General features: G+C 41.3%; 1 protein-coding gene across 2 annotated transcripts in view; it reads right to left on the reverse strand.

Annotated features, from left to right (window-relative positions):
• Positions 1–9,683: 9,683 nt before the first annotated feature.
• ESRP1 (epithelial splicing regulatory protein 1) overlaps positions 9,684–19,436 on the reverse strand; it is a 56,655-nt gene continuing 46,902 nt past the window's right edge. For both annotated transcript variants that reach the window (XM_037892285.2, XM_037892283.2), the window contains exons 14-15: positions 11,371–11,479; positions 9,684–10,332 (exon numbers count right to left, since the gene is read on the reverse strand). In XM_037892285.2, the coding sequence (XP_037748213.1) occupies positions 11,389–11,479 (91 nt within the window). In that variant the 3' untranslated portion in view covers positions 9,684–10,332; positions 11,371–11,388. The remainder of the gene's footprint in view (positions 10,333–11,370; positions 11,480–19,436) is intronic.

Consider the following 19,436-nt stretch of genomic DNA (forward strand, 5'->3'; position numbering starts at 1 on the left):
TAATTAATACAGTACTATAATGGTACCGTAAGGAATGCAAGGCTGTCATGTTCTCTCCCTCCACAAAAAAGGAGAATTTAATACATATATCATGGTTGTAGCTAAAGATGTTTGTGGAGCATTTGTATACTTCATTTTTTTCCAGAAACAATTTTAACTACTCAGGCTGTCTTCACTGCAGAGTTACCTTGGGCTCTTCACATGTTGCTCCTAATCCCCCCCTTCCTGTTCACACATGCAAACCCTCTCACCCAAATTAAGTTGTACTTTACACCCAGGCTATCTGCCCACACTGCAAGGAGGGCAAACTAAATCAGTCACATATTGATAATCCTTCAATACCTTCTTGTAATTTCCCCTGTACCTAAGTTCTCCCATCACTCACTGCAAAAGAATCAGAGCCTCTTAGCTTACTGCATCACAAAGAAACTTCTAGTGTGGCCACACAAGTCCTAATGACACACACAGCTGCATGTAGCACCAATGAGGACATAACATGGCCATTGCTTTGCAGTTTGGCTAACATTCATGCTAGGCTAACAGTAGGACAGTTACCCAAGTTAACTCTGCAGTCAAGACCCACACTGAGACAACTTGATATTAAAATACTTTCCTAGGTAGCATGTATGTTAGAGGTCATTCTAGGAGCAACTGGGTACTAGAAACTCTAGCATTCCAATCCTGGAACTACCAGACTCTTTGATTATACGTGGTGCTCAGCTCAAGACCCTGAAAGGTCACCCAGCTCTTGCAAGTGACGCAGAGGCTGCTTACCTTAGTCACAAGCCCAGTCTGCCACTGCACCACTTCTGCCCTTGAGTCCCTCTTTCTAGAGACCACTGAGTGGGTGGTGAAGGGTGTAGTCTCTCAGAGATGAGAAGGACAGTCCCATCTCCTGAGTGATGTTACTCACTCATTGGCACAATGCTCCCCTGCTCATGCAGGCAAGTTGAAGTCCTAGAGGAGAATCATCAGCATTTCTCCTCCTACCTGAAGAAGGTAGGGAGAAGACAAATTATGCCCACCTGGGTAAAGCATAGCATAGAATACATAGCCCCTGCTTATGGGCTAGGGATGTACACCTGTACCATTTGCCTGCAACTGGTACTGAGTCTCCCCCCAAGCTGGAAAAAGTGAGTGTAAAGATTAAGAAAATAAAGACTTGTGGTGACTGGTAGTTAGGAAATGATCAGTTCCTGGCTTTGCCACAAAATTTCCTTTTGAGTTTTTACTGCCTTAGTTCCCATTTATCAAATTGGAAGAGTTTCTCCCATATTGGCCCACAGAGATTGTGAACTCCTTAGCCTTGTCTTCACTTTGGAAAAAGGTGTATTTGAACCTGTGCTAAAATAACCCCTATTAAAATCTTAGTTCTAGGGTAAGCTTCACTGCCATGGTGTGTTCTTAACTTGGGTTAGCTAAACCATAGTAGATCATCAGTGAAGACACAGCAACTCAACTTTGAACTTGGGGTAGCAGCTTGAGTTCAAAGACAGGCTCCTTTATAGGCTTTAACCCAAACTGATAAACAAGCTACATTGCTGTGTCTTTGCTGCTATTTTAACTTATCTTATTACCACATGTATGCAGTGTTGTTATAGCTGTGTTGGTCCCAGGATATTAAAAAGACAAGGCGGGGAAGGCAATATCTTTTATTGGACCAAACTTCTGTAGGTGAGAGAGAGAGAGAAGCTTTCGAGCTTACACAGAGCTCTTCAGGCCCACTGACAGGGGGGCAAAGGGGGCAATTGTCCAGGGACCCAGGGGCTCCTGGCCACCACCCGCAGCGACAACGGCCAGGAGTCCTGGGCCCTTTTAAATCATCCGGGCAGGCCACAGGGTGCCTAGGCATGCAAGAGCACTCTGGGCCCCGCGCTTTGGGGGGGCCCCACAGTCCAGCATGGGCAGTCGCAGAAATGATTGATTAGTCACTTCTGCCCTGGGCGCTGCCCCCCCCAGGGACTACCCTGGCCCTGGCCCCTGGAATTTCTGTCAGTGGGCCTGGAGCTCTTCTTCAGGTCTGCATAAGCTCTGTGTAAGCTTGAAAGCTTGTCTCTCTCATGATCAGAAATTGGTCCAATAAAATATATCACCTCATCCACCTTGTCCCTACCGCATATGTAGCAATACTTCAGTTCTGTTGTAGAACTAATCTTTTACACAAATATTTCACTGCAGGTCTACATTACTGAAAAAAAAATCTTCCCATAATGGAATCCTATACACCACAACATGGAATCATAGAAGTTGAAGGGATCTCGAGAGGTCATCTAGTCCAGTCTCCTGCACTCAAGGCAGGACTAAGTATTATTTGACCATCCCTGACAGGTGTTTGTCCAACCTGCTCTTAAAAATCCCCAATGATGGAGATTCCACAACCTCCCTAGGCAATTTATACTAGTGCTTAACCACTTTGACAGTTGGGAAGTTTTTCCTAATGTCCAACCTAAACTGCCCTTGCAGCAATTTAAGCCCATTGCTTCTTGTCCTACCCTTAGACGTTAAGAATTTTTTTTTCTCCCTCCTCCTTGTAACAACCTTTTATGTACTTGAAAAGGTATGTCCCCTCCGTCTTCTCTTCTCCAGACTAAACAAACCCAATTTTTTCAATCTTCCCTCATAAGTCATGTTTTCTAGACCTTTAATAATTTGTTGTTGTTCTCTGGACTTTATCCAATTGGTCTACTTCTTTCCTGAAATGTGGCACCCAGAACTGGACACAATACTCCAGTTGAGGCCTAATCAGTGTGGAGTAGAGCGGAAGAATTACTTCTTGTGTCTTGCTTCCAATACTCCTGCTAATACATCTCAGAATGACGTTTGCTTTTTTTGCAACAGCTTTACACTGTTGACTCATATTTAGCTTGTGATCCACTATGACCCCCAGATCCCTTTCCGCAGTACTCCTTCCTTGGCAGTCATTTCCCATTTTGTATGTGTGCAACTGTTTGTTCCTTCCTAAATGGAGTACTTTGCATTTGTCCTTATTAAATTTCATCCTATTTACTTCAGACCATTTCTCCAGTTTGTCCAGATCATTTTGAATTTTAATCCTATCTTCTAAAGCACTTGCAACCCCTCCCAGCTTGGTATCGTTGGCAAACTTTGTAAGCGTACTCTCTATGCCATTATCTAAATCATTGATGAAGATATTGAACAGAACCGGACTCAGAACCGATCCCTGCGGGACCTCACTTGTTATGCCCTTCCAGCATGACTGTGAACCACTGATAGCTACTCTCTGGGAACAATTTTCCAACCAGTTAGGCACCCACCTTATAGTAGCTCCATCTAGGTTTTATTTCCCTAGTTTGTTTATGACATGGCATGTATTAAACCAGAAAACTGTCAACTATTTAAATGAAGACATTCAAGAGTTAAGAAAACATTTTTATTACCAAATATGTCAGCTCTACACAAAACATACATTGCTTCATTCTTTCCTTATTAGTGCCATACTGCCTTTCCATAAGCTTTCAAGCCACGTTAAGACAGCTATTTAAAAGAGAATTCTTAATTATTTATTCTGACCTATTCTCCAGAATACATTTGTTTTTCAAGTAGTCAGTCTAACCCCGTGTATTTAAAAGGATAATTTTGGGCAAGCTGTAAGGGGGGGTGCAGGGCCGAGAAATTGTTTGGCTCTCCATTCAAGTTGTTAATGATTAAACAAAAAATAGCATTGACTAGAAATCTGCATAACTCCACATGCCAAACGCTCACTTTCAAGCAAACAGTGAAGTAACTCAGTTATTTTAAGACCTGTTTTTCCCCTCCCCCCGTTTTTGAATTTGGACAAAAGCTATATTCTATAAATTGTCACGTATTGTACTTCTGTAGCAGATATTCACACATTGTCCAATAAATCAGATATCAGTAACAAAATTAATGTAATGTGCTAGTGTTTCCTCCCTCTTTATCTACCACAACGACTCTACATTTTAACAAGTTAGCTTTGAGAAAATGTAAGCCAGTGACATAGTATGGTACACACGCTCTCTCTCTCTCACACACACACTTTTTTAGTTACAAATTATTGCTTTCTAGAGCATGATGTTTTTAAGATACCAGTAATATTCAGAAAATGGAATGAAAACAATGGAAAATGAAGTCTCGTTAGACAACTACAGTACTTTGCTGCAATTCAAACTGTCACATTAGGAGCAGATGTATTTTTGATCTTGAAGATGTTGGAGTATTAATATGGGCCTTCATCTTGCACACACATACACAGCTGTTTAACTTTAAACAGGTGAACAGTCCCATTACTTTCAATGGAGTATTCACCTACTTAAAATTAAGCCTGTGTTCACAGGATCAGGCCCTTAGTATTGATGTTATTTTTGTACATGTACGAGGCAATGACATTTTGTGCAGGCAAACTGCAAAAATCCCAATGTATTTGATAGTGAAAAAACAAGCACACAATGAGGAACGTAACCTCGTGCAGGAAGCCACGTTCACATTAAAATATTAATTTGAGACTCACAAAGAGAGGCTTGCCTGCTGAATGCAGATAGCCTGCGGGGGGGAAAAATGCACATTTGGCTACAACAGTCTAATGGCTTTACTGCAACAAGATGTGGTGTGACTGCTCCTTGCCAAGCCACTTCTTTCATATACTGTGACAAAAGACTGTGCTGCAAGCCAGAGATAGCAAAATTAAGATTTAAGGCAGAATTTTCAAAAACTCCCTTAAGTACCTTTGAAAATCCAACCCCAAGTCTTGAGCTCACAAAGAACTTTTTAAAAAATGATAAATTGTGAAACTGTTAATAAATTGCATCAAAACAAGACAGTGCAGCTTATGAGTTCGTAAGCATTCATAGCCAGGCAATACAACTTTGCACTATGCAGTTTATGACATTAAACAAGAGTGAGCACAAGCAATGTTTTTTTCAAAAAAAAAAACCCCAAACAAACCTAGATCAAGATCTTAAAATTCAGCTCTTGCAAAAACAGTCTATATGAAGTACAAAGTAGAACAAATGGTTAGTTTGAGGTACAAGTCAACCACACACTTGGGAAATTAAAAAGTTAAAGTGAACACCCTAGGTCCTTAGCTCATGTCCGTCTGTTTCCTCCTCCTCAGAAAACAAGTGTGAAATGAGGTGTCAGCCTGAATTCTAAATGTACTTTGATAAACACTTTAAGGGTGGTGATAAAACTGGTTTAAAAACAGCGTTTAAGCTAGTGTAGGGCATATTTAGGCACCACATGAATTTAGATTTTAAACCTAAATAATTTGCCAGATTAAATGTTAGAATTTTGCTAGGAATAAAGTTTTGAAAGAGTGAATGGCAAGAAATTGTAGCACTTAACAGAGTTCCTTCTACAGTTCCTGTCCAGATGATCAATTTCAAATAATTCCCTTCAGAGCAGTTACATGTCTGTCTACAAGCCAGAGTCACATTTTCAGACTCCACCCACAATCTTAACATTAAAAGAGTTGGTTCTTCAATGGTACTTCCACCTGTGTCATGACTGAGTCTCAAAATTGCCTGATAACATGAATGATTAGGACCAGATCCTGCTCCCACAAAGGTTACTGAGTTTTGCCCTTGATATCCAGGGGAGCAAGACCGAGCCTCCAATTTGCCTTGGAAAAAGTGAGCACAGCGTAACGCAAATGTGTCTAGTTATAGCAACAGCCCACCATTGTTAGTATGTTTGGTTTCTAAAACGCACAGCCTTTTGACAGCAATATAGTATTGGTTCACTCAGGCAGACCTAGATCAAACCAGAACTAAACCTTGATTATAATGGCTTGAACTGAAATTTCAGTTCAAGACTGGTTTCTTGGAAAGAAAAGTATGGAGCTCACTTCTGAACTCTTGGAGTTTCCAGAAGGTGAATAATTCTCCCCCTTTTCCTGCACAGTATGATATTTGTTTAAAAAAAAAACAGAAGCAAACACTTACAGGTCACTTAAACCAAGATTCAGGTCATCTTATTTATAAATCCTGGAAAACAGGGATCAAGGAAGAAAGTGCTGTAACATTTAGCTATAGCAGTACTAAGTGTTGCTTTAATAAGTGAACAAATTAGTTTTAACTGCAAAACATTAGTAACATTTTTCATTGTTTTTATGACTGAAGGTAGAGTACCTTCATAGATATAGAACAAACTATATTTTCAATTTCTACTTTGCATTAATTTGATCAGCTACAGTGAAAAATCCTGCCTACTTTACTCACTATATTTGAAGTCTTTACAAGAAGTTAAAAATAAAATCAAATTAACATTTAAAAACACTGACTCCATTAGTGTAAATACTGCTGGGGGAAATATTACATTGTAGCTTTTGATTCTTATAGGTCTTGAATTGACTCTTCCTTACCAAATATTCCCTTTGCCCAAAACAAGTTGTCTCAGTCAGATAAGAGTATTTTTAGCTTCCCATTTCCTCCACACCCCTCCCCTCAGAAACTTTTACATTTTGAATACATCTATTTTCTAACGTAAGTTGAGCAAACAAGATTCCAGGAGGATAAATGTGTTTCAACATCAGGCTCTACAATTATAGCCAAACAGATTTTTCCAATGGGACAGATCAATTTATCATCTGTTTTATCTTGTCTGGCAGTGATTCTGTAAGCCAGAAGAAATTCTATGTTGTTAATTTTCACAAGGGTCACTTAAGATTTGAGATGGTTACTGCTGTACAGGTCAGTTTGAAATCCAGGGCTTTGACAATATTTTGAACAGGGTGTAAAGGAGATGTCCCATCTATGCCTTTTAACAGACCTCTCTATTGCACCAAAAATCTCACTTTCCAACATATTTTTCACTTTTAGTCACATTCAAAATTGGATTTTTTCTCCTTGCTTTTAAAAAAAAAAAAAAAGTTTAAAGCTCATGGAACAAGTTAGTTTGACAGAACTAGAAGTGAAGTAGGTAGGTGCAGCACAGAGAGAGGGAGAGTGCAGGCTTGCTATACAGTCTTGCTAATAGACCACAAGTCTGTTCCAGAAGGACATCATCAACCATTTAAGTGAGATTAAGAATAGTTCAATCTATGTATTCAAACCTTGACCTCCCTGCAAGGACTGCGAGTTGTGTTGGTGATTTCTGGCCAACGGACACCTGTTCAGAGAGCATGAACATATTCACCTTTCAGTTACTACCTATGTGAGCTAGATAAGAACAGGTAACTTAGAGGAGAGAGTTTCCATCTTCCATTGCAAGTTTAAGCCAGCCAGGCCTCTCAAATCGATTTTAGTACTCCTCTGAAGTGGAGTCTTGAACTGGATCATGAGAACTTCTCTTGGACAGAAAGCCATTTAACACTCGCCATGCAAAGAATCTGGTAGGTGGTAGGATCATAGAATCATAGAATCATAGAATATCAGGGTTGGAAGGGACCCCAGAAGGTCATCTAGTCCAACCCCCTGCTCGAAGCAGGACCAATTCCCAGTTAAATCATCCCAGCCAGGGCTTTGTCAAGCCTGACCTTAAAAACCTCTAAGGAAGGAGATTCTACCACCTCCCTACGTAACGCATTCCAGTGTTTCACCACCCTCTTAGTGAAAAAGTTTTTCCTAATATCCAATCTAAACCTCCCCCATTGCAACTTGAGACCATTACTCCTCGTTCTGTCATCTGCTACCATTGAGAACAGTCTAGAGCCATCCTCTTTGGAACCCCCTTTCAGGTAGTTGAAAGCAGCTATCAAATCCCCCCTCATTCTTCTCTTCTGCAGACTAAACAATCCCAGCTCCCTCAGCCTCTCCTCATAAGTCATGTGCTCTAGACCCCTAATCATTTTTGTTGCCCTTCGCTGGACTCTTTCCAATTTATCCACATCCTTCTTGTAGTGTGGGGCCCAAAACTGGACACAGTACTCCAGATGAGGCCTCACCAGTGTCGAATAGAGGGGAACGATCACGTCCCTCGATCTGCTCGCTATGCCCCTACTTATACATCCCAAAATGCCATTGGCCTTCTTGGCAACAAGGGCACACTGCTGACTCATATCCAGCTTCTCGTCCACTGTCACCCCTAGGTCCTTTTCCGCAGAACTGCTGCCTAGCCATTCGGTCCCTAGTCTGTAGCGGTGCATTGGATTCTTCCATCCTAAGTGCAGGACCCTGCACTTATCCTTATTGAACCTCATCAGATTTCTTTTGGCCCAATCCTCCAATTTGTCTAGGTCCTTCTGTATCCTATCCCTCCCCTCCAGCGTATCTACCACTCCTCCCAGTTTAGTATCATCCGCAAATTTGCTCAGAGTGCAATCCACACCATCCTCCAGATCATTTATGAAGATATTGAACAAAACGGGCCCCAGGACCGACCCCTGGGGCACTCCACTTGACACCGGCTGCCAACTAGACATGGAGCCATTGATCACTACCCGTTGTGCCCGACAATCTAGCCAGCTTTCTACCCACCTTATAGTGCATTCATCCAGCCCATACGTCCTTAACTTGCTGACAAGAATGCTGTGGGAGACCGTGTCAAAAGCTTTGCTAAAGTCAAGAAACAATACATCCACTGCTTTCCCTTCATCCACAGAACCAGTAATCTCATCATAAAAGGCGATTAGATTAGTCAGGCATGACCTTCCCTTGGTGAATCCATGCTGACTGTTCCTGATCACTTTCCTCTCCTCTAAGTGCTTCAGGATTGATTCTTTGAGGACCTGCTCCATGATTTTTCCAGGGACTGAGGTGAGGCTGACTGGCCTGTAGTTCCCAGGATCCTCCTTCTTCCCTTTTTTAAAGATGGGCACTACATTAGCCTTTTTCCAGTCATCCGGGACTTCCCCCGTTCGCCACGAGTTTTCAAAGATAATGGCCAAGGGCTCTGCAATCACAGCCGCCAATTCCTTCAGCACTCTCGGATGCAATTCGTCCGGCCCCATGGACTTGTGCACGTCCAGCTTTTCTAAATAGTCCCTAACCACCTCTATCTCTACAGAGGGCTGGCCATCTCTTCCCCATTTTGTGATGCCCAGCACAGCAGTCTGGGAGCTGACCTTGTTAGTGAAAACAGAGGCAAAAAAAGCATTGAGTACATTAGCTTTTTCCACATCCTCTGTCACTAGGTTGCCTCCCTCATTCAGTAAGGGGCCCACACTTTCCTTGGCTTTCTTCTTGTTGCCAACATACCTGAAGAAACCCTTCTTGTTACTCTTGACATCTCTTGCTAGCTGCAGCTCCAGGTGCGATTTGGCCCTCCTGATATCTTTCCTACATGCCCGAGCAATATTTTTATACTCTTCCCTGGTCATATGTCCAACCTTCCACTCCTTGTAAGCTTCTTTTTTATGTTTAAGATCCGCTAGGATTTCACCATTAAGCCAAGCTGGTCGCCTGCCATATTTACTATTCTTTCGACTCATCGGGATGGTTTGTCCCTGTAACCTCAACAGGGATTCCTTGAAATACAGCCAGCTCTCCTGGACTCCCTTCCCCTTCATGTTAGTCCCCCAGGGGATCCTGGCCATCTGTTCCCTGAGGGAGTCAAAGTCTGCTTTGGGGATGAGGAGATCAGATGGGGAGATCAGAAATGGGACTGATGCAGTTAGCTTCTGTCAGTTGAGGCTAACTGCATCCATCCTTTAATTCCTATTGCAGACTGATTTGAGAATATTTCCCATTATGCTCTATGTAAAATTCACTTAAATATACATTATACATATAAGCAATGCACAAGATGAAAGAGTTGGAGAGAAAGCATTTAACGCTTCACACTTCATGTATTTTACAAAGTTACAGTAATTTTCAGGTAATCATTTTACATTCATAACCATTTCTGCACTGTGTAAAGTAATCCTGGCTAGAATCTGTCAAAGTATACAGAGGGTTTTTTTGCACAGAACAATCAAATATGTACAAGACAAGAAAACAATGTTTTATAAAAATGTTGAATGCATAATTAAAGGTCCTTGTATATTTAAAAGCGTTAAACTGTGTACAAATTAGATAAAAAAACTTGGGCTTACTGGATGTTTCAAACATACTTTTGTACATTAAGATAATGTCCTGAATCTAGAAAGTTTAATCTAAACTATAATTCTATTCACGTGAAAAGCATTTTAATACTTTCTGTATAGACAAAAAAAATCAGGACTCGTGATCTCTGAACTTGTGCTCTCAGAGAAGGGCTCAGTGCTTCCAGTGACAATATGTGTAGGAAAGTCTCTGTGGAGATTGTGTATTTCATTTTTAAAAAATTAGATACAGGTCAATATGATGATTTCCAAGGTTCTGGTGAATTTTTCTTATGAACAACTGGCTTGACCAAAAGAAGGACTAGAAATGTAATCAAACGATCTCCAATTGTGTGGCTGTGGTTGTTCACAAACATCAGAAAGCTAGGAGATATCTGCATGAAATACACAATGAATTTGAATGTTATTTTTGAACATAGGTTTTGCTCTGCTCTTATTCATTGTTTCCTTAACATGAAGTCTATCATTTCTTTCAATAAAGTGAATAGTAACGACCAGTGAAAACTGAATTTTTGGAAGCCTCCATATCATGCAAATTTACTACTTTACATACAAACACTATAGCTTTTTTTTTTTTTATTAACACACACACACTAGAAAAGGGAGGGACACATTTCACTAAAATATGAATCCTAGTTTATTCAACAAAGCACGATCCTTAGGTTATCAGATCATCATGTTGGGCTTTAGCAACCCCACTAATGAATCTGTATGGGTAACCCTTAACTAGCTGAAATGTTTCATCTGGTTTAAAATGGCTGTGGTGGATTCTGCGCTAGATGCAAGGAGAAAAAGTTACCCGGATGCTGCAGCAGCAAAGCTACAGCAGGTGAAGATTTACATGTAGAAGGTAATTATGCCCAGGGGATACCCAGCCTTTTTGCAAATGAAAAGGGCTGATCAAAAACTGCATTTGTTGGGGATGGAACATAATCACTTTCCCCCTGATTCTATATCTAGTTTTAAAACCCAAATCCCACTTGGCCTCTGAGACCAGCGTTGCCAAATTCATGTTTTATCCCAAGATGCAACTTTGGGAATAAGATTCTTTACTCTAAAGAGGTTCTTTCCCCTAAGTCTTCACCCCGCACTTTTTCCCCGAAGACTACTTACTCCAGCACACTGGCAATGCACTGTGGTTTTAGAAGAACTGGGATGTAGACTGCCTACGCAGCAAGTGCCAGTTGTGGGTAAAAGTGCCTTAGATAGGCAAGTGTGGTCAGGGAACCAAGAGACCATTTTAAGTCAGTAAGTGACATTAAGTGTTCTGTGAAGATTACAGAACGAGTACAGTTTTCGAAGGAGGAGAATGTATTGACAGCTGGCAAGGTGCCGATACAAATGAGTTAAAGGCAGTTAACTGTAATAGTAATCGGACATCCAAGTAATATCCTAGTGTTCTTTATCCTTACCGTCTCTTCTAAGGAAGTCTAACTGCTGGGACCTTTAAATGCAAATCCATTTTTCGGGCATTGTCCTTGCCGTGCCATTTGTGTGTACAAGTCCATCCTCTGCTGCATGCTAGAATGCAAGTTAAGATGTACATGATCAGAAGCAGGGCACAAATTTTCAACTGAAACAGGAAAAGGCAGCCATAATTTTTGTTAAAGCTCAGGGCACGTTTCAGACTACAGATTTACAAATCTAAGTATTTGTAATGCTCCCTGTCACCATGGTATCAGAGTGCAGAAAACAACTCAGCAACAGCAGTGATGCTGAAGAATCAGCTTCATCTAATAACCTAAAGGACTGGTAAACAAACAGAACGGTTGTCAAACAAGGTTGGTCAGTTGGGACCTGTCTCAAATAAAAGGCTTGGACAATCTCAAGAGAACATCTTCAGAAAATAAAGACAGACTGTCTAGGAAAGCCATTTACCTATCAACAAATGCAATACAAATGTAACAAGGGGATAGCCACCACCAGGTTATCAGATATGTGATTCAGCAATGTACACGTGTTTGCAACATTCTCTGAAAGGAAAAAGTTAAGAACTTGGCCGCTAGGTGGAGCCTTACAGACGGTTCACCACCATAATTTATTGTAGCATGCATTAACAAATCTTTATATTGAGTGAAACTAAAGATACCACCTTCTTGTCCCACCTCCCTCCTCTAGGGAAAACTATATATAAATTCGAAGAGAAAAAACCTTACAATAACGTCCTCCCTATATATCTGCTTGTGTCTCATCAAGTCAACCACACTCATCTGTTCCGCCAGCAACACTTCACATCACTTTGTCCACTTTGCCAGGTCCACGAGTACCTTCACACTTTCTTCCACTACTCCTATTGCAAAGACATCCTCCTCAAACTAATTCACAAAACCTACCAGGACCGCCATCAAAAATCTCTCCTCAAGATTCATTTTTACCAAGATGCCTACAGTAAAGCTACTTGCAGGGATTATCAATCTTTTTTTTTTTAAAGTGTATATAAATGAAACACATGACTCAAAGCCTACAAATTATAGACACAAGCTTGTCTATTGAGCCATGTACTTCCCTCATTGTTACCCTTCTTTCCCCATTCCTTCAGAGTGTTTTACCTGCTTGAATCTTTTCTTCCTTTAGGGGCACCTGATCATCTCGTCTATGTAGCACAAAGTGAATTATTCAGCAGGAATGGCACTTAGACCATTATTAAAACAGCAGGTAAGGTCCATAAAGCAATATAGAATGTATGTACAGGGTCACACTATGGGAGAGGGATCTTCAAGAGGTTTCACCAAGCAATCTACCAACAGAAGTTAAACTCAGAGTATTAAACATACAGGGACTGGAAGATGAATAGTAAGAAGTAGGTTAATCTCATGACCAAGGGATTAATGTGCTTTTTGCAAAAATTATTCATATCATGGCTTCATGTCTGGAAAGCTGGTAGCTCTTCAGCACAGCGTGTGTGTCTTAGCACTTCTACCTTCTGATGTAGCCATTTCCAGGCTATTGATGTCCAGTGAAAGAGCTATTGACTGAACAGTTCAGCTGAGAAGGTATCTGAATGATTTTGTTCTAGTAATCCAGTACAAGAGTTATATAAAGGTGGTCAAATATTTCAGTTTAAGAACACATTCTACATAAATAGTAGCAGTATTACTGTTCAGATCTACCAATAAATGATACTTTATATAGCACCTACATTCGTTTGTAATCCCATTCTCAAAAATCGAGTGTTTAGTTTTACAGAGGTGTGCTGGAGGGGGTTTAAGAATAATCAGATTAACCAGGGTATTCAGCAGATAAAACCTTTCCCCCCCTACTGCGTATGGTGCTATGTAAATCACAGCTATTGTTTCCTGCTTCAGTGGAGTACTCCAAGCTGGATCACTCCATGTTGTCACAATAAACTTATGGGAGCAAGAAGCGAGCTCAGGCAGTCAGGTGTTGCTTTCAAGAAGTATTATATACCTTAGATGGAATAATGTTATTTAAAAAGAGAAGTTTAAAACCAGGATTCCTAGTTAAGCTATTTATCTGGGACTAAAGAGAAATCCTGCCTTCCCTCCACCAAAACATTTCAGAATCATGTGGCTTTATGCTTTCCTCTGCAGCATTTAGCATGAGCCATTAATGACACAGGATATTTCATTTGACAGATCTTTGTGTTCTGATTTGGCAATTCCTACAGTATTCTTTATGCACTAAAGTAGCCGATATGTATGAAATTCCAGGGTACATTCATGTGCACACTATTGATTTATGCTGATTAGGTTACACTCATTGTCTCATGGAGTGAAGGGGTTTCTCCCATAAACTATTAACTGAATAGCTGAGTGGCACTACCTTGATTAACATTATCCCTTTAGCCAGAGCGGTCAAGAGCTACAAGAATGTGTGAAATCTTCTGTTATTCTGAACCGTAAAATTATCTTAAATGCACAAAAAGGGAGTAATACAAGATTATTTATGCTATAGGATTCCGTTCACCGTTGCAGAACTTGCATACAAACAGAACACTGTCATCTCCTCCTCTCCTCTAAGATTTCACAGAAAATAGCATATAGCATGATATATTTTCTAGTTCAGTTCAGGGAGGAACCAGAACAACTAAACCTTGAGCTATGGTTTTGCTGCAAAAGAGGTGTGCTTTTTTACATCCAGAGCTCTATTCCTAATCCTACTGGGGACAAAGTACAGATAGTTTTTAAACTGCCATAGCTAGTCAAGATATAACTACCTATGGTTTGTCTCCACTAGGATTTTAAAACGAGATAGCTATCTCACTTTTTTGCAGTGAAGACACAGCCCAGGTCTTAACTAGGAAAAGCAGAAGAGCGCGTAGGTTGACCTTAGCTAACTAAGCCAGCTCTTTCTCAGGCCGTATCTATACTACAGGCATTACAGTGGCACTGCCACCATGCCGTAGGTCTGCCTCTGTAGCGCCAGTAGCTTAAGTCCTTCTTACCGCAACAGAGCTGTTTTAGCATTGCTGTTGACCACCACCTACCCAAGCGGCAGTAGCTGCTTCAGTGGAAGCATTCTTCTGTCAACCTAGCTAGACCTATACCAGGGGTTAGGTTGACATATCTACAGCCTTACAGTGGATGAAAGGTAAGACCTTAGCTCAGGTTTAGGTCTTGTCTACATGGGAAAGTTTTACCAGTTAAAACAGTTTTATACCAGTACAACTCCCTGCGTGCACACCTCAACAAAAAAAAGTATAATTTTCCCATCCAGACATGTCCTTAGTCAGCCCTAAACATAATAGTTTTAACTGCACACCGCCAGCTCAGCTGGACCTAAAATTGACCATTTCCTAGGCAAAACAGCTTCATCTTAAAGAATCTCAGTACTCTCATGCTGAAGACGAGTCAGGATGAATTCTCTCCTCTGATGTAACAGTACCAGCATCCAGGAGGAACAAGCACTTGCATGTTTTATGTGGAGGCAGGAAGGTTATGCAGCAACACCGCAACTCGACATATACATAAAACCTTCTTGCAGAATATAATTTTAAGACTAGCTTTTGGCCATAAGAGAGGAGGCGCCTTATCAACTAAGCTGCAGTACAGAGATCTTCCTAAAGGTTTGCACAAAAATCTGATTTAAACAGAAAGATGCTTTTCAGGTGAGTAATAGTAGAATTGAAGAGTAGAGGATACCATCTCCACTGCAGATCCTTTCTTGTGAGAGTAGGTCATTCACCTTGGCTCTAATCAATAGTGTCTAAACTAGCCTTTTCCAGCAGTATTTTGGAAATTGCAGTAGTCTACAAGAATTCCCAAAACAAAACAGGATTCCTTTTTAAGAGGCAATTTCTGAAGTGTTAACATCCAAGTTTTTACGTGCCCCCAAACTGGATTTTACTATGCAGACAGCATTTACATGCCCAAATCAGGTAGATAATACCTGAAGGATTTCCCCAACTTTCATCATGTGGATTTTCCTTATATAGAAATATTTTAATCAGGGACCACCTCCTCTCCCATTAGCAACTACAGAATTGCTTACATGGAAAGATGATTAGGAAAGTATTTATTATATTTGCAGTTGTCTTTGAATGTAGTTTAACACGTGGAAACAGGGAGCAGTCAACATCATTTGATCAACCAGCTCTCTGCAGACCTCCAGGTAATGCTCTGTGGACAATGAGGGAAATTGCTGGTCTACCAAATTTGCTGCCAACTAGACATGGAGCTATTGATCACTACCCGTTGAGCCCGACGATCTAGCCAGCTTTCTATCCACCTTTTAGTCCATTCATCCAGCCCATACTTCTTTAACTTGCTGGCAAGAATACTGTGGGAGACCATATCAAAAGCTTTGCTCAAGTCAAGGAACAACAGATCCACTGCTTTCTGCTCATCCACAGAGCCAGTTATCTTGTCATAGAAGGCAATTAGGTTAGTCAGGCATGACTTGCCCTTGGTGAATCCATGCTGACTGTTCCTGATCACTTTCCTCTCCTCTAAGTGCTTCAGAATTGATTCCTTGAGGACCTGCTCCATGATTTTTCCACGGATTGATGTGAGGCTGACTGGCCTGTAGTTCCCCAGATCCTCCTCCTTCCCTTTTTAAAAGATGGGCACTACACTAGCCTTTTTCCAGTCATCCGGGACCTCCCCTGATTGCCATGAGTTTTCAAAGATAATGGCCAATGGCTCTGCAAGCCGCCAACTCCTTTAGCACCCTCGGATGCACCACATCTGGCCCCATGGACTTGTGCTTGTCCAGCTTTTCTAAATACTCCTGAACCACTTCCTTCTCCACAGAGGGCTGGTCACTTCCTCCCCACACTGTGCTGCCCAGTGCAGTAATCTGGGAGCTGACCTTGTTCGTGAAGACAGAGGCAAAAAAAGCATTGAGTACATTAGCTTTTCCCACATCCTCTGTCACTAGGTTGCCTCCCCCATTCAGCAAGGGGCCCACACTTTTCTTGACCACCCTCTTGTTGCTAACATACCTGAAGAAACCCTTCTTGTTACTCTTAACATCTCTTGCTAGCTGTAACTCCAAGTGTGATTTGGCCTTCCTGATTTCACTCCTGCATGCCTAAGCAATATTTTTATACTCTTCCCTGGTCATTTGTCCAATCTTCCACTTCTTGTAAGCTTCTTTTTTGTGTTTAAGATCACCAAGGATTTCACTGTTAAGCCAAGCTGGTCGCCTGCCATAATTTACTATTCCTTCTACACATCAGGATGGTTTGTTCCTGCAACCTCAATAAGCATTCTTTAAAATACAGCCTGCTCTCCTGGACTCCTTTCCCCCCTCATGTTATTCTCCCACAAGATCCTGCCCATCAGTTCCCTGAGGGAGTCAAAGTCTGCTTTTCTGAAGTCCAGGGTCCGTATTCTGCTGCTTTCCTTTCTTCCTTGTGTCAGGATCTGGAACTCAACCACCTCATGGTCACTGCCTCCCAGGTTCCCATCCACTTCTGCGTCCTCTACTAATTCTTCTCTGTTTGCGAGCAGCAGGTCAAGAAGAGCTCAGCCCCTAGTTGGTTCCTCAGCACTTGCATCAGGAAATTGTCCCCTACGTTTTCCAAAAACTTCCTGGATTGTCTGTGCACTGCTGTATTGCTCTCCCAGCAGATATCGGGATGATTGAAGTCCCCCATGAGAACCAGGGCCTGCGATCCAGTAACTTGTTAATTGCCTGAAGAAAGCCTCGTCCACTTCATCCCCCTGGTGTGGTGGTCTATAATAGACTCCCACCATGACATCACCCTTGTTGCTCACACTTCTAAATTTAATCCAGAGACTCTCAGGTTTTTCTGCAATTTCATACTGGAGCTCTGAGCAGTCATACTGCTCTCTTATGTACAACGCAACTCCCCGACCTTTTCTGCCTTGCCTGTCCTTCCTGAACAGTTTATATCCATCTATGACAGTAATCCAGTCATGTGAGTTATCCCACCAAGTCTGTGTTATTCCAATCACATCATAATTCCTTGACTGTGCCAGGACTTCCAGTTCTCCCTGCTTGTTTCCCAGGCTTCTTGTTTTTGGGTACAGGCACTTAAGATAACTCGCTGATTGTTCTGCTTTCTCAGTATGAAGCAGGAGTCCTCCCCTCTTGCGCTCTCCTGCTCGTGCTTCCTCCTGTTATCCCACTTCCCCACTTACCTCAGGGCTTTGCATCCATCTCAGTTCAATTATTAACAAACATATAACAGAACAATTCCATCTTCAACGATCCCCAAAGCTCAAGCTACATATACCATTTAGGGTTACCACGCTTCCTTCAATTTCGAACAGTCACCTCCTTGAGAGGGTTCCAACACTGACAAGTCTAGCTTTCAGAGGACTAAAGGGTTTTGAACTATCCTTTGGGTTGACACGAGGACAGACCGTTTTGTCACATCACAGCACCAATGGCAACATGTGCATGTTTGGCTTGCAGTATAAACGAAGTGCAGTGTCTGTAAGCACTCAGTACTGAAATGGCAGGAAAAACACATTGTAACAGTTTTAAGCATACAAAACTATATCAACAGTTTGTGGTGCACAGTAGTACACCACTTCCAGCTTAGAACACAGAGTGAATTTCATATAGGAAGTTAACATTTGGCTGGAACACTTGTGGTAGCACTCTACACTCTTACAAAACCTGCCCTAAGATCTTTAAATGACCAGAAGGGAATAGAACTATATATTTTTCCATCCAAACAGGAACATTTATATCAATATTTCAGAAGGATGGTTGACTTAATAGGAAACTGTACAGACTACTCTGAACAGTGATTAAGATGGCCCTGTGAAGCCTTTTACAATTACTCCAGCTTTGCAAGCAGGCTATTTAACACTTTCAGAAGTGGGCCATACATTAGTGTCTATATTAGTTGACCATCTAGTTTAGTGTTTTACCTGCAACACAAGATGACAAGCCATACTAGGCCACCATTTCTTAGAGATTTGCCCTCAATATAGACCAGAAATAATGTAACAAATGGATTTTGAAAGCTATTTAGTTCTAGAGCAGGAGCTAGTGATGCTTTTGGAATCAAGCTCTTTCTGATAAATTGTACAGCCATCTATCTGGACTTCCATATCTGCCTTTTAAACATGGATACCTACACAAAATTATTCTCCACAACAGCTGCCCCTCTATGTTTTTTGACACTAGCTTACCAACCCATATTTTGAGATCAGACCAACTGCCTTTCCGAAACACTGAGATGTCATTAGAAACTGATGCACCATCCAAATTGGTTATAAACATTTTCTAGTTAATGAAATGTCATGGCATATCTAATAGACACTGCATCTCCCACTATTGCTTAGTGCATAACTACTATCCCTCTGTATAGGATAAACAGAATTGGAAAACAAAAAAAAGTGACAGGAATGGAGCCAGTAGTACTTCTCTGCCTGTATTGTGGGAATGCTCTGATTTGAATAATTTTTGGAACTCTAGCAGCCTGCCATTGGGGAATATTTAGGGAAGAGTGAGTATTGCTGGGTGCTTCTTGAAAGGTACATCCAACTGTGATTGGGGAAAAAAAAGTCTCATTCTCTAGAGACTCAAATTCGTCAATAAGCATGTAACCTGCAGGAGGGGTTTCTAGCCCCCAGTTACAGTACTCTTCCCCCCTCCGGCACCCAGCTATAGGAGTTCTCTTAATATATCAGAAAAACAGACTGGAGATCACACATTGGAACATGGAATCTTCACTTAACTCCTCTTCACTAACAATATGTGAACGGTATTTCTATAGAAGAGCAGAAGGAAGAGCCATCTTCAAACTGAACCTTGCAAAAAAACCAATGAGTACAAAATTGTAGAAACTTCTAAGTCTAACTTCATGAACACCACGACCAATATCAGTCACAAGTGCTTTTACGTTGTCATCATTGCTATGTAACATTTAGTGTTATGTTGCAAGATGTTGTGGAAGTTTCACACTCTTACGGAACCACATCACACAAAGTGACAGATGCAGCATCTATTTTAAAAACCAAAACCAGCCACCGTCTCATGCTGAATGATGCAATTTAGATAGCAGCTATCGTCTTCCTCACAAGTCAGTCATTTT

This window comes from Chelonia mydas, chromosome 2 (assembly GCF_015237465.2).
Source record: "Chelonia mydas isolate rCheMyd1 chromosome 2, rCheMyd1.pri.v2, whole genome shotgun sequence".
NCBI lineage: Eukaryota > Metazoa > Chordata > Testudines > Cheloniidae > Chelonia > Chelonia mydas.